The 14889-nt window shown below is 40.8% G+C and overlaps 1 protein-coding gene across 1 annotated transcript in view; it reads right to left on the bottom strand.

Moving 5' to 3' along the window:
• SNX30 (sorting nexin family member 30) overlaps positions 1-14889 on the bottom strand; it is a 169848-nt gene that overhangs the window by 9456 nt on the left and 145503 nt on the right. The window contains exons 7-8 of the mRNA XM_072598043.1: positions 14616-14702; positions 4439-4591 (exon numbers count right to left, since the gene is read on the bottom strand). Coding sequence (XP_072454144.1) covers positions 4439-4591; positions 14616-14702 — 240 coding nt within the window. The remainder of the gene's footprint in view (positions 1-4438; positions 4592-14615; positions 14703-14889) is intronic.

The following is a 14889-nucleotide window of genomic DNA, read 5'->3' on the forward strand; positions in this document are numbered from 1 at the left end:
TTCCTGCCTCACCGTGTCCTGCCCCTCAAAGAAACCAGTTTTCTGAGACTGCCTGCTATTATTACCATTTGGGAGGAGGAGCACAAGGGCTTCTGTCCTGACAAACCAGCCATCACCTGTGATTTGAAATGCCATGGACAATACTTTCCTCCTCTCTCTAAATCAAAGAGTGAAATTGAGTCCTTCCTGAAAGTGCTGCTTCAGCCAATGGGAAAGCTGGAATATTAGTCATAGATTCTCATCTCAGGTGTTAACTTATGTTTAATTTTAAAAACAACAGCACCTCAATGGACTTAAGCATGATGAGAATGCAGGCCAGTGAGGGGGTAAACTCATTAAATTTGATGCCTTTTAGGACTCTTGGGTATCCCTCTTAACAAGGATCAAAGGGGAAAAGGTAATTGAAACTAAACTGCAAAGTTGATAATATACTTCTTTAAAAAAAAGCATCATTAAACTACTGCTATTTGGCCTCGTTAGCATTTGTCAAAGTGTGCATGAGAAGAAAAATTCATTGTCCATCTCCTACCTAGGTGACTGAAAAATCCCCTTGTGTCTGCCAGAAGAGAGTCCCAAGTATTAAGGAAGTACTGGGAGAGGTGCACCTAAAAACTTTATGCAAAGCACGCACAGGGGAAAATACCCCATTGTTTCCTACTCACCCAGCCCAATTTTGCAGCAGGTGCCCAGGACTTAACTCTACAATTAGGCTCAAGAAACCCATATGCAGACAAACACAATTTCAAGAAAGCAGTACTGCTTGGTATGTTTGTATCTGAATAGAATTAGTCCCTCCACTCTGCTTTAGAAATCCCACAGGTAGCATAATCATTGGGAACTTGTGAAATACGCTGCCAGTCACACGCAAGTACGGCTAGAAACACACCTGGGCACAAGGAGCGTCAAGCCTGATAATGACTGAAACATGGGGCCTTAGACATGCTTTGGCATAAGTAGGGTCCTTTTCAAAGGAAGGGGAGATAACAGGAAATAATTCTGAACTTGACCTAACCTTCAGCAACCCTCAGCAAGTTTTGGAGGCCTGACATTAAGGGACAGAAAGAGTGCTGCTCAGAAGTCTTGACATAACGAGACAGTAGGTAGAAGAAATCGATAGAATAGGAATCCAAAGGAATCTCTAGAGGCCCTGCCAGGACGCTCACTGCTACCTGTCACCTCATCTGCTGTCCAGAGGCCCAAGACTTCTTACAAACCACTACTCATTTGTAAATTAAATTGCTGTATAGGGATGGGACTAGGGACTACATTTGTGAATTCACTGGTACAGGGAACTCCCCAGTAAGGAAATTCCCTCCACAAATGCAGATCTGCACCTTTGCTGCAACTTAAGAGGCTTAACAAATTGCTTAGGGTGCTGAGAGGCTGAGTGATTTGCCCAGAGGGTCATACACAGCTAGGAATGGGTCAGAGACAGGACATGAAACCAGGTCTTCCTGGCTTTGAGGGTAGTTCTCTATCCACAACAACACACTGTCTCTTTGGAACTACAAAATATTTTCTTAAAAGTTATAAAAAGTGGCTCAATAAAGACAATAATTAATCAGGAGACTGACTTGGTATGAAGTAGCACAGTTAATAATGATCATAACAATAAAAGCATTATATAGCACTTTTTAAGGTTCGCAATGTGCTTTACAATTATTATTTCACTTGATCTTCCCAACAACCCTGGGAGGTAAATGCTATTATTATCCCCATTTTACAGATGAGGAAACTGAGGTCAAGTAACTTGTCCAAAGTCACAAAGCTAATAGGTGTCTGAGGCCATATGTGAACCCAGGTCTGCCTGACTCCATACCTGCCTGTCTATTAGAAAGTCTGTGGAGTCAGAATACCTGGGTTCTAATCTCTGCTGTGACAATAAATAAGCTGTGTGACCCCAGACAAGTCATTTAACTTCTCTGTGCCTCAGTGCCCTCATCTCTAAGATAAGGGTTATAATAAATAATTGTCTTATCCAAACCCATAGGGCTATTGTGGAGATCAAATGAAGTAATGCATATGAAAGCTTTTTTTAAAGCTGTAAAGTGTCATATAAAATATAATAACATAATTGCCAGAGATGCTAACTATAATAACAAGTATGTTAGCATTTCTAAAGCATTTAAAGATTTACAATCCTCACTATAATACCAGGAGGTAGGTGATTACAGATGAAGAAACTGAGGTAGAACAGTTTAAGCGACTTGCCCAAGGGTCACACAGCTATTAAGTGTCTAAGGATGGATTAAAACAAGCCCAGTGTTCTATGTTTGATGTACAATCCAGTACTGTTTAAAAATTATTGCGCCACCTGTTACTATTCAAAAATACATGGTAATCTTACACTGTGTATCAAGATACGGTCAACGTGGGTACACAATTTAGACGTAAAGAGGGACACTATAAGCAAACTAGGAGAGCAAGGAATAGTTTACCTGTCAGTTTTGAAGAGAAGAGAAGAATTTATGACCAAACAAGAGATAGAGAACATTATGAAATGCAAAATGGGTCATTTTGATTACATGGAAGTAAAAAGGTTTTGCAAAACCAAAGCCAGTACAACCAAGATTAGAAGTGAAACAGAAAGCTGGGAAACAATTTTTACAGCCAGGGTCTCTGATCAAAGCTTCATTTCCAAAATATACAGATAACTGAGTCAAATCTATAAGAATATAAATCTTTCCTCCAATTGATAAATGGTCAAAGGATACGAACAGGCAGTTTTCAGATGATCTATAGTCATATGAAAAAATGCTCTGAAACACTGCAGTGGTTGTGTTCGTCATAAAAAAATAAAAATACATGCCAGCAAGGAAAAATAGAGGAAGCAAATACAACCCCTACTTCTGTGTTTTTAAGGTTAATGCTCAGAAAAGTCTAATCCATTGTACCAATCTGTCCCAGTAAAATAAGTCTTTAGGTATAAGGTGGGACTAAGCACTATTTCTTGTCCAATCAAATTTTAACATTAATCTTAAATTTTATAGATAGATACATTGAATTCCAGTGCCTAGGACATAGAAGGAGCTTAATAAATGCTTGCCAACTGACTTGGCAGATACCAGCAGTCATAGTAGCCTTCAACTAACCAGTCTTTGAGGTCTGGAGTATGCACAAATCTCTTGAGTTGTAATATTCACAGAAGGCACAAAGGTTCAGTGTGTTAGAAGGAAGCTCTCTTAAATCTGGCAATTGAATTTCAAATCCGTAAGTTATTTGTTGATTTGTGGCTCTAAGGTAAAAAACTAAGGGGAGGGATCTCATTACTGTTCATCTCTATGTCTTTTCAGAGAGATCCACTAACTTCTCTGGGCCACAATTTTCAAATGTGCAAAATGGCTCAGTGGCTTACAAGGTCCCTTCAAGCTCTCCATCTATGGTCTGCAGCCAAGGACACCATAACCTGGCCCCAACTAGCTGGCCTATTTTTGGTTATATTAACCTTTAAACTGCCAACTAAGTGAATTTCTCTACCTTCTCCAACCAGACAGAAGGCTTATCATCCTGTAACTGTGTAAGCCAGAGTGTACATGTATGTACCATACAGGACCTCCTCGGTCTCTCTTTATAGAGGGGAAGATCTCTGCCACAAATTTTAAAATACTACTTAAAAAACTGGGGCCATCATACATAAGGATTAGATTTAGATATGAGATTACAATGACATTTAAAAGCCACCCCACTTTGGGGTAATAATAACCATAATCATTATGATAATAGGTAGACATGCATCTATTAAGCACTTACTATGTGCCCGGCATTGTGCTAAGTCCCGGGGACACAAAGAAAGGTAGCAAGAGTCCCTGTCCTCAGGGAACTTGCATTCTGCTGGCAGAGTTTACATGCAAACAACTACGTATATACAAGATATATAAAGGTTCAATGGAGGCAACCTAAAAGGGAAGGCACCACCATGGGTGGAGACTGGCAACAGTCTTTTCCAGAAGGTAGGATCTGAGAAGAGCCTTGAGGGAAGCCAGGGAAGAACAAGCGCTTTAAGCTTTATACTACTCTCCCTCCCCTACATATACATACACACACACACCCCCATATATATTTGATCCTCACAGCAACCCTGGGAAGCAGGTTTTATTATCACCCCAATTTTACAGATGAGGAAGCTGAGGCCAACTTGCCCAGGGTCACAAAGTTACGAAATTTCCAGCTCATTTTACAGATGACAAAACTGAGGCAAACAAGGTTAAGTGACTTGCCCAGGGTCACACAGCTAGTATGGTCTGAGGCTGGATTTGAACTTGGGTCTTCTTGATTCCAGGCCTGACTCCTCTATTCACTCTGCTAGCTAGCTGGCCATATTCTGCCTCAGTTGCCTCATCTCTAAAACAATGACAATCAGATTCATGCCTCTCCAGAGTCCCCTTCTAGCTCTAAATGGTCAGTCCTGACTCTAGGAGTGAATTGGTGGGATAGTTACCTTTTCATAATATTGGATATTTTTGTCAGCCATGCCCATGAGTAGCTGCCGAAAGTCTTGCCTTTTGTTGTTCTGCCATCTCTCCATGTCAGCCTTGAGGTCAGCATTAAAACATTCTACTCGATCCTGACACTTCTCGACATCAGCTGGCACCTTGGAGACAAACATCAAATGGGCATTTTGAGAGACAAGAAGGTCACACACACACACACACGCAGGGTTACCTGCTTATTTCTCTTGTCCTTGAGATTTTTTTGACTCACACATTTTTAAAAGGGTCAAAGTAATAAACAGCTGTCTAAAAGCAGCCAGATATCACAGTAAAGTCTCTTCTTCATTCCTTGCTACACTTCAATAGGCAAGTCACTGAATGACATAGTTTTCAGAGAGCAGAATCCGGGAGGAATAATAATTTAGTGAGGAGTTGACCCCTCTCAGAAAAATGACTGACCCCATTTTCTCAACCAAACAGTCAAGTTCCCCAACTGAAGACAAAAATGAATCCTGAGGAGAAATGCCTTAAGTTATTAAGACAGGAAGAAATGCTCCAGGGCCACTAAGAATTACTATTAGTTCCTTTTATTAAAGGTTTTGTAATTAGGATTCACCCAGCAGAGATTCTTGCACCCATTTTGGAAATGGGAGGAGAGTGGGAGAGTCAGGTCATTTCACTACTTTGTTGTTCAGGCATTCCAATAGTGTTAGATGTCAGACTCTCCATGACCCTGTTTGGGGTTTTCTTGGCAAAAACACAGGAGTGATTTGCCATTTCCTTCTCCAGCTCATTTTACAGATGAGGAAACTGAGGTAAACAGGGTTAAGTGACTTGCCCAGGGTCACATGGCTAGTAAGTGTCTGAGGCCAGATTTGAACTCAGGAAGATGAGTCCTCCTGACTCCAGGCCTCGAGCTCTATCCACTGATAGCCAATGAGCTGCTCTCATTTCACTGCTACACAATGCTAAGTGCTACACAGGCATTAAAAGCTCAGCATTTCCCCCATTTTTACAATTCTGACAAGCATTCATTATAGTCAGTGTCTCTGCTTCATGTTCCTCACAGGAAGCAAAGCCTCAATTTAATTTAATTTAATCCTATATATTAGTCAACCAAAAAATGATCTCTACCCTCCCAAAACTGTGATAATCAGGGAATACAAATGAAGTTCAACAAAGGGTGTGTGCGTGTGTGTGTGTGTGTGTGTGTGTGTGTGTGTGTGTGTGTGTGGTATGAATAAGGTCAGGCGAGGGAGTAGGGTAAGGAAAAAAAAATGAGTCATTTCCTAATTTGTGTGACAGAAGAAACAGGTTTCAATGTGATACAGATCTCTGATTAAGAGATTAAATAAGTACCTTGTCAATGGTCACCTACTCAGTAGGTTGGATGCAGGCCTTTGATTCCAAATTTGGCCCTCTCTTCACTAGTCTCAGGCATGTCACCAAAGGGGATGCCCTTCCCTCCTCTCTCCTATTCAAGACTGCTTGGCTAGTCACACAGCTTAAATGAGATGGGGGTCACCAGGTCTATTCTGTCTAGTGAGATGGAGTACCCATGGATGGGCCTTACTATCTGCACTGCCTGCCCTCCAGGCCTTACCATGTGTCATCTGACAGAGGATGAAGCCTAAACACCCTGGAGACTTGTCATCAATCCTGCTACTGCCTCATTAGGACTTCCTGGCCTTTCCACCACACTTTGGCCCCTTTCTTTGAGGTGCAATCTTCTCCAATTAAAGTGTGAGTTCATTGAGAGCAGGGATCAACTCAGGACTTCACACCATGCATGATACACAGTAAGTGCTTAATAAAAATAAATGCTTTTTCATTGATTCATTCATCTGTACTGAGGGAGTTTCTATGGCAGGAGCTCTCCACAGAAAACCAGAAGTAGTTAGAAAGCTGTAAGAATATGGCAGTTTATTGAGATTCCTCATATTAATTATCCCACTAGTTTTTTGGAAGTCATTTCCTTATTGAATTGAATCCCGAGAATTGGACTTTGTTAAATTTGCTCCTAACACAACTAGAAGGAATTACTCAATGACTGAGTTGGATTTTGAGGCTGACACAAATTTTCTTCTCTCATATCATGGAAGTTCAGACATGAATGCAGATAAGTCAAGGAGGCAGTTAGTCAGCAGTTAGCAGACCTGAGTTCAAATCTGGTCTCAGACACTGACTAACTATGCAAGTCACTATTTGCCTCAGTTTCCTCATCTGCAAAATGAGTTAAAGAAGGAAAAACCCCAAATGAGGTCACAAGGAGCTGGACATGACTGAAACAATGGGACAAAAATCGTAGCATCTACTTCCCAGGGTTGTTATGAGGATAAAAAGAGACAATATTTGTGAAATGCCAGGCACATAGTAGGGTGCCATATAAACGCTAGTTATGAGGAGGAGGAGCAGGATGGACAGCAAATACTATCCAGGTGTTGGACATTTACCACTCTTATCTACCAAATCCCCATTCTCCACAACCTATGTTGTTAATACCTAATTTCAGTGCCAGGCACTGGGGGAACATATGAAATTCTGCCACTGTCTAGCAGGGGATGAGGCAGTCAGGAAGATCACAGGGCTGAAAGGGACCGTCCTCAGAGCTGAAACTTGAGGCCAATTCCCTCACTGAGGAAAGCTCAAAGGAGTTAAGTGACTTACCCGATGTCACAGAGCTACTAGGTGCCTGAGGAGGGAGAGGAGGCTGACAGTAATAATAGCTGCATATACTGTGCTTTGCAAAGCTTTTTACTACATTATCTCATTAGGTCCTCATGCCTGCTTTTATTAACTCCAGGATACAGAAACTCAGAAGTTAAGTGATTTGCTAGCATATATGTGAAGTATGATTTGTACACTAGTGTCTCAAATCTTAGATGGGCAGCAGGGCAGGTCACCGAGTACTGGCAGAGAGTTTCATACACCAACGAAATCACAGATAAAGGCAGAGGGAACAGTGTAAGCAAAAACATGAAGTTCGAAAAATTCAGACCTAATTTGGGGGACAGAACAGTCCAGTAAGTATGGGGCACAAAGTAAAATAAGACTGGACAGGTAGAGTGGTGGCAAATTATGTAGGTTTGTGAATGCAGAAGCAACACAGTAGAGAGGCTAAAGGGTTAAGCCAAAGCTCACAGTTGTTTTTTTAATATACAATCTACTTCTTGTATTTCTTTATAAAATGAAATGTTTGAGGATGATTGTTAAGTTCATAATAAAAAGCAAATGAAATATTAGCCATTAAGTCAGGAGGACCAATGAGTCAGGGTCCCAATTTCACCTACTTCTGACTGGAGCTAAATGACAATGGGCAAGCCACTCAAATTCTGAATCTATATCCATAAAATGGGGGAAATGATACTTGTAGAGCCTACTGCAATCACTCTGGGACTCAAATGCACTGAATTGTGTCAAGCATTGCAAACTTTAAACCCCCATATGTCAATTATTATTATAATGCCAGGGAAAATGAGTATGAGCACTACTCACTGTAGGCAAAACAAAACCATTGAAGATGTTCTGAGCATAGGAGTGACATCTATGCCTATGGGATGCTTATATGTTTAGCAGTGTTATGAAGGATACCCTATAAGGAAGAGTGGAAATGGGAAGGCCTACTAATAAATTATTGCCCTTAGCCCCAGAGAAGATATACCCTTTTCCCTCCCATTCCTGCTGTGCAGAAGTCAAAAGTCCATGGATGGGGAACACTGAATATAACATCAGATTTTTTTTATGTGCTCACTGATTTTTAAAATTTTTGTTATTTTGTTATGTGATGATTGATCTCTTAGGAAGGGTAGGGGGTAGGATAGGAGAAAATCTAGTTATTATAAAAATAAAAGTGTGTGACCCTGGCAAGTCACTTAACACTTCAGTTCCCCCCAGGCAACTCTATTTGCTGATTTTCATTAGCAGGGGAAGAAGCTGACTGTGCCAATAAAACCACAGATCTGGTTTAAACAAAAAACAGGAGGTTTTGCTTAAAAGTCTATCATAATGAATTTGGCATTTTGAAGAACCTGATCACTGTCTCAGCACCCACCCAAGATAAAAAGACTATTAACAAACACTTCAAGCAAAGGAATTATGCCCAAAGCAGCAGGACTGAACAAATTCACATCCATTGTCTTTGATCCTCATATACCTCATATTCCTTTGAAAAGCCCCGAAGCACTAAGAAGTGCCAGGTAGACAGACTGAATCTGGCCATGTCATTTAGGCTGGTCTGCCATGACAGGAATGAGTGATGGGAATTAGTCACTGGCCTATGCAAAGAGGAAAACCCAGCTCTGAAATAAGCAAAGCAAGGCCATTCCTAGCAAGAAAGGACTCTCACTCATTTCTTGACTTGACTCTCCCAGCTGCTTTTCCTGCTTTCCTCTGTGGGTAAATGGAAATAAAATGGAAATGAAAGGAGTGTCTCCGAGTGGATCTCAACCACCATTTTCCCTTAAGATGGCCATCACATCATGTTAGCACAGGAGCTCCAATGTCATTAGCACAGAATGTCTTCTCCTCTCCGGTCCTCTGACCTCACTTGCTGGTCATTTAAGCATTCTTACACTGTGATGGCAAAGAAGACAAGGGAACTACTGGGGATTAGAATGCCCTAAGACTTAAGCAAATTCTTAGTGTCATGCTTCCAACTTCCTTTCTTCCTACCAACTATCCCCTCATGAGGCCTCCACCACAACAATCTCGCTGCACTGGTCCCATTATTCCTAACTCAACAAAAACAAGGCTATCACTTTTAGCATAAAGCTTTGTCATTTTCCCAGTTCTAAGTCTGGAACCTGATCACTCCCTTTCCTCCATTTAGGACCCTTCTCTTCTGCCTCTGAACATAGTATATCTCCCAAACTCTGCTCAAAAATAAAAATTTTGCTACATGTGTCATGCCTAGGAAACTCTACCTATTTTGGTCACTTCAAGCCTTCCAAAGATGTGCAGTACTTAGTAAACAGCTTTGCAACTGTGCAAATCCTTGCTCATTTTGTGGATTTCCTTCTCTCCCTAAGAGTCTGGGGATTTCAAGGAAAAGGTTGTATGTATTTTACTTTTCAAACCCGGGCTTCATAAAAATACAAGCTATTCTTTGATGATATTTCAAACCTTCTTGACATACTATCAACAGGTTAAGCTCTCACTGCCAGCATTAGAGAAGGGAAGTAACAGCATCATAAAACAGCATCTTAGAATTGGAAGGTGCCTCAGAGGTCACCCATTTCAATTTGGACCTGACCAAATTTCCCTTCTACAACAATACCAATAAATTGGTGGACAATCAGCCTCCCCAGAGATGGGGTGTCCACTTTTTAGACAGATGTAACTATTAAAAAGTTTTTCTTTACCTCGGGGATTCTTGGCTCTTTTTTTTGAGTCAAGGGATGCTCTGGCAGTCTGGTGAAGCCTATGGATCCTTTCTCAGAATAATATTTTAAGAAATTCATAAGGGAAATGTCAAATTTCATATAGAGGTTAGTGCAAATAAAATAACATTTTCTCCCATTCAAGTTTAGCATCCCTTAAAATCTATACATAAGTCCTTGTTTCCTGCTTTACATGGAAGTTTGCGTCTGAAATCTGCTTCTACCTAACTCCTACCCATTGATCCTACTTCTGCCTCAGGGGCTAAACAAAACTAATCGAATGTCTCTTGCTCATATGAGCACTTCAAATATTTGAAAATGGCTATTATACTGCCCTCTCTTCCCTCCCCCTGACCCAGAAAGTCTCTTCCAGGCAGCAAACCTGAACCAATGTGCATTTCCATTATCTGGAGGAAATTCCCTGGGGATCTTCCTCATTTTGCTCTTTTGTTCCTTTCCTCAGACAAAAAAAAAAAAAAAAGGTATCCATTCCACAAGTGTGAAAGGAGAAGTTCAGATTAACCCTTAGTTCAAAAAAACAGGTTTACTACAAGTCTCAAAAATCTGGGTTATTTATCCAATATCAACAGAGAATGGGCAGAAGAAATCGAGAGAAGTCTGATCTTCAGTTGACTTAAAATTGTCTTAATCTCATCAGATAATTCAAGCTGGGAAAATGACTGAGCAATTTTCATTAGCCTGAAGAGAAAGGATTTCAAGTAAATGTTTTTTTACAGTGTTTTACATTCCTGTGCTCTAAGATGGTAATAAGAATACTTTTCATACATTACAAAAGGTTCATGAGCACACTCTGTACTAATATGAAACTCATTTTGTACTAAACTTACTTTGTACTAGAACGCAACTCATGGAAGTCATTTCCATCCACAGAAGCTGACAGATTAATTCCCCCTGCACAGGGTGAATTCTGGATGGCAGAATTAGGCAGATGCTCATTTCCCCACAGGGGCATCTGTTTGGCAGCTGAGAATTTTGTTTTCTCTTCTGCAGACTGAGGAAAAACTTGGTAGCTTCAACACTGCTTATAATCCTCATTTTCAACCAAAATAAGCCCTAGCTTTTCAAGGAATCTCTACTAAAAGAGCCATGAAGGTTAATTAGCTGAAATAAACAGCCAAAAGACCTGGGCTGCCCCATTCTTCTGTCCCTGGGTTTCAGAATGAGAAGCCCCTATGTTCCCTCTGTGACCTGTCACAGCCCTTCAGTCTCTAATTTCAAAAACCTCCCTATATTTAGCCTGCACTCCCCCTGATGAAGTCCAACCCCATTTCCTCATAAATATCTTTTATTCCCCCCACAAACTCACCTAGAAACCTGAATGGAATAAGTGCTTTGCCTTTTTGGATATTTGTGACAATTCTGGTTGCAAAATGTAAGAGAGATATATGTGCCTGAACCCCAGCAACTAAGAACCAGACTGACCTTAAATGGGAAAGACAAATACACATGGAAGTTTAAATCTCTCCGTTGCCCTGATACCACAATGGGGATAGATTCTTTTCACTCCATGGCAGTTTGGGGTAGCTAAGTCAAAAGTCAGATTTCAGAAGTTCTTTCAAAGGAGTAAAAAAGAAGCAGCAGGACTGAGGGTAGACTGTCCTTTAAAGAAGTTTAGAAGGAGGAGAGAAAGACGATAAAAGATATGCCAGTGTGGTAACATCCTATGAGGGCTTTTATAAACATGGCAGACACTTGTAACATATCACCACAGCTAGGTGGCATAGTGTCCCTAGAATGCTGGCCTGGAGTCAGGAAGACCTAAGTTCAAATTTGGCCTCAGACGCTCACTGGCTGTGTGTCCCTGAGCATGTCACTTAACCCTATTTGCCTCAGTTTCCTCATCTATAAAATAGGCTGGAGAAAGAATTCCAGTATCTATGCCAAGAAAACCCTAGACAGGGTCACAAAGAGTTGGACATGACTAAAAATGACCGAAATATAGATGTGTATATCCAACTCTAGACTCTCTTCTGACCGCCAATTGGGAGGGTGGGGAGAGGGAAGCAATAAAACATTTATATTGCTAGATACTATGCTAAGCACTTTACAAATATGGGAGCTTAGGTGCTATTATCACCCCCATTTTATAGATAAGGAAATTGAGGCAAACAGAAGTTAAGTGATTTTCCCAGGATCACACAACTAGTAAGTGTCTGAGGCTGGATTTGAACTCAGGCCTACCTGACTCCTGTGCTCTATCTACCATGTTACCTGGCTGCCCCAACTATCATTTGGATAGTCATACTGGACATTTCAAACTGGATATCCCATGGACATCTAAAACTACAAGTCCAAAACATTGTAACTCCTTACTCTCATCCTACATATCCTATTAGTTGCTAAACATTGTGGTTTCCTATGTTTACAGTATCTCTTGCATGTATCCCCTTCTCACCACTCACACAGTCAGAACCTTAGTTTATTTAACGCTCATTACCTCTTACCTGACCATTTACTGTAAAAAAAATTTGGTCTTCCTAACACATCTCTGCCAACTATAGCCCATTCTCCACACAACTATCAAAGTGATTTTTCCTAAGAGGCATATCTGACCATGCTCTCCTACTTCTTAAAAACAAAATAAAACTCCAGCTTTTCACCAATAAGAACAAATAGAAACTCCTCTGTTTGGCATTTAAGGCCCATCACAACCAGGAAGGCCTTCCTAGTCTTCCTGCACATTACTTTATGGCCTAGCCATACTGGCCTACTTCCTGTGCTTCACCGATATCACATAATCACAAAGCCAGTGCTTTGTACTGCCTGCCCCCTGCTTCTTGGAATACCTGGTTTCTTCCACACTCAGCTTTTCTGAACTCCTCAGATACGAGTCATGTCCCCTCCCTACCTTGTATTCATTTTACCCAGATTCTGTATTATGCTGCTATGTTTATATGTTATCTCCCTATAAGCTCCTCAAAGGAAGGGACTTTTCTCTCTTTCACTGTTATCTTTCTATCTTCAGCAGTTAACACAGTGCCTGACAGCAGGGACTTAATAAACACCTGGTGATTGATGACAACAGACAAAATAGACGTATGACTTTAGGGGATTTTTTGAAGGAAGAGTGATGAAACACGCTTAGCTTTTAATGTGCCATTTCATAACTGACGCTTAAACCAAAGTCTGCAGAGCAGCAACCCCGAAGGTTTTCAAGATGGCTAAAGCAGCTTTCTAAGAAACAGGAAGACACTCACGACAGGCCAGGAGCTGTGCACTTGCCTCTCTGAAGGGTATGGTTCTGCTGTGATCTTAAACTGGATGAGTCTCAGATTCAAAACCAGGTTATCTGGAGGGTTTTAATGATACTTCATCTCATCTCATCAAAACAGGCTGAGGTTTGGGAGACTGACGCTGGCTTTACTAACACTTCATTTCTTCTCATAAAAAGTCCGAGGCAATGTTAATTGATAATGTCAAGTGACTACTGAAGGAACAGCAAAGAGTTACCTGCAGCATCAGAGAAGCCCGGAGTGACATTCATGGCTTATTATTATTATTATTATTATCCTAATCAACATCCTTTCCCCTTGTAACCTCATAGCTGGGGAAATGCTGATGCCTTAAAACAGGGTTCTTAACCTTTTTCTGTGTTGACCCCTTTGGCAATCTTGTAAAGTCTATGGATCTCTGGATGTTTTAAAATTTATAAAATTAAATACACAGGATTACTAAAGGAACCAATTATATTGAAATAGTTATCGATTTTTAAGTTCCTTGTCTGATGCCTTAAAACAAGCACATTTCCTCACTGGTTTTCATTCCACAGCACATTTATTAAATCATATACAACCCTGCTTAAACCTGGTGCAACTGCTACAGGATTGACAAAAGAACTGTGGTACAAAAATTCAACACCAGAGGGCGCACAATCACTATCATCAAGGAACTGAAACTAGGCTACCGCCTCACCTTTGTCTCATTTTTTATATATACATATTTTATATATGTATATGCATGTATGTATATGCATACCTACACATATGCACAGATACGTACATACATATATACATATGTACTTTAAAAGATTATAGTGAATTTGCTTACCTTATAATGGTTTCTGTGATGATCAAAATTGATTAAAAAAATAAGAAAATCCTACACAAACATAAAGCAACACATGCAGAGAACACCAGGGCTAGTTCCTGCCCTGGCATGTCACTAGAAAGCAGCCACTGTGAGAAACGAGGCACAGGAGCCAATGTTCTGGTGACCACGTCTGTGAAATAGACGCCCACCTTGCAGTCTAGGTTTTTTTTCCTTTAATTTAATTTTAGTTTTTGACATTCACCTCCATAAGCTTTTGAGTTTTAAATTTTTGCTGCCTTCCCTACCCCCTCACCCTGACAACATGCAACATCTGTTTTTTAAAACAGTAAAGCATCTCTCCACAAACAACGCTGCCAAACAAAATGTGCAGAGGACTTTTTTCTTGACTCTGAGGAGCAACGCTCGTATTCAGTGGGACATGTCTTCCTCTCTGCGTGATACATATAACCTTACTTACTGCAGTGACTAGAGGCTACAAAAAGAACCCAGAGGAGGGACCTGCTGAAACTGAGGCTAAAGGTGTGGAGAGCTGGGCACAAAGTTTTGGAGGGAGGAGAAACAATAACCAGGAGCACTTAGAGGCTAAGACCAGCTGTGACTGACCCTCTCAGTGTTTCCAGGGAGCATCTGTAGGTGAAGGATTTCCATACTGCCACCAAAAATCACAGGGTTTGAAAAACCCAAGTTGTTCTTTCCCTAAGGGACCACATGCTCTTCTTAAGCAGGTCAGACTCACCTTGGGGCGCTCTTCCTTTTTTAAAGCAACAGCTTCCAATTTTGCTTCATATTCTCCTTGAACTTGGTCTCTTTTCTTTAATACATTCTATGGGAGAGAGAAATGGTGGAAAAAGGAAAAAGACACATTAAAAAAAGGTACACAAAGATGGTCACAGCGCCAAATCCTCTTCCCTCCTCAGTCCTCTTTTACTATGGCCACTGTCATCTCAGTCCTTGAAAGGTTTGAGGACCATGCTAACTATCCCTCAAGCAAGTCAATTCCTTTTCTTGGC

This window comes from Notamacropus eugenii, chromosome 3 (genome assembly GCF_028372415.1).
Source record: "Notamacropus eugenii isolate mMacEug1 chromosome 3, mMacEug1.pri_v2, whole genome shotgun sequence".
NCBI classification, from domain to species: Eukaryota; Metazoa; Chordata; class Mammalia; order Diprotodontia; family Macropodidae; genus Notamacropus; species Notamacropus eugenii.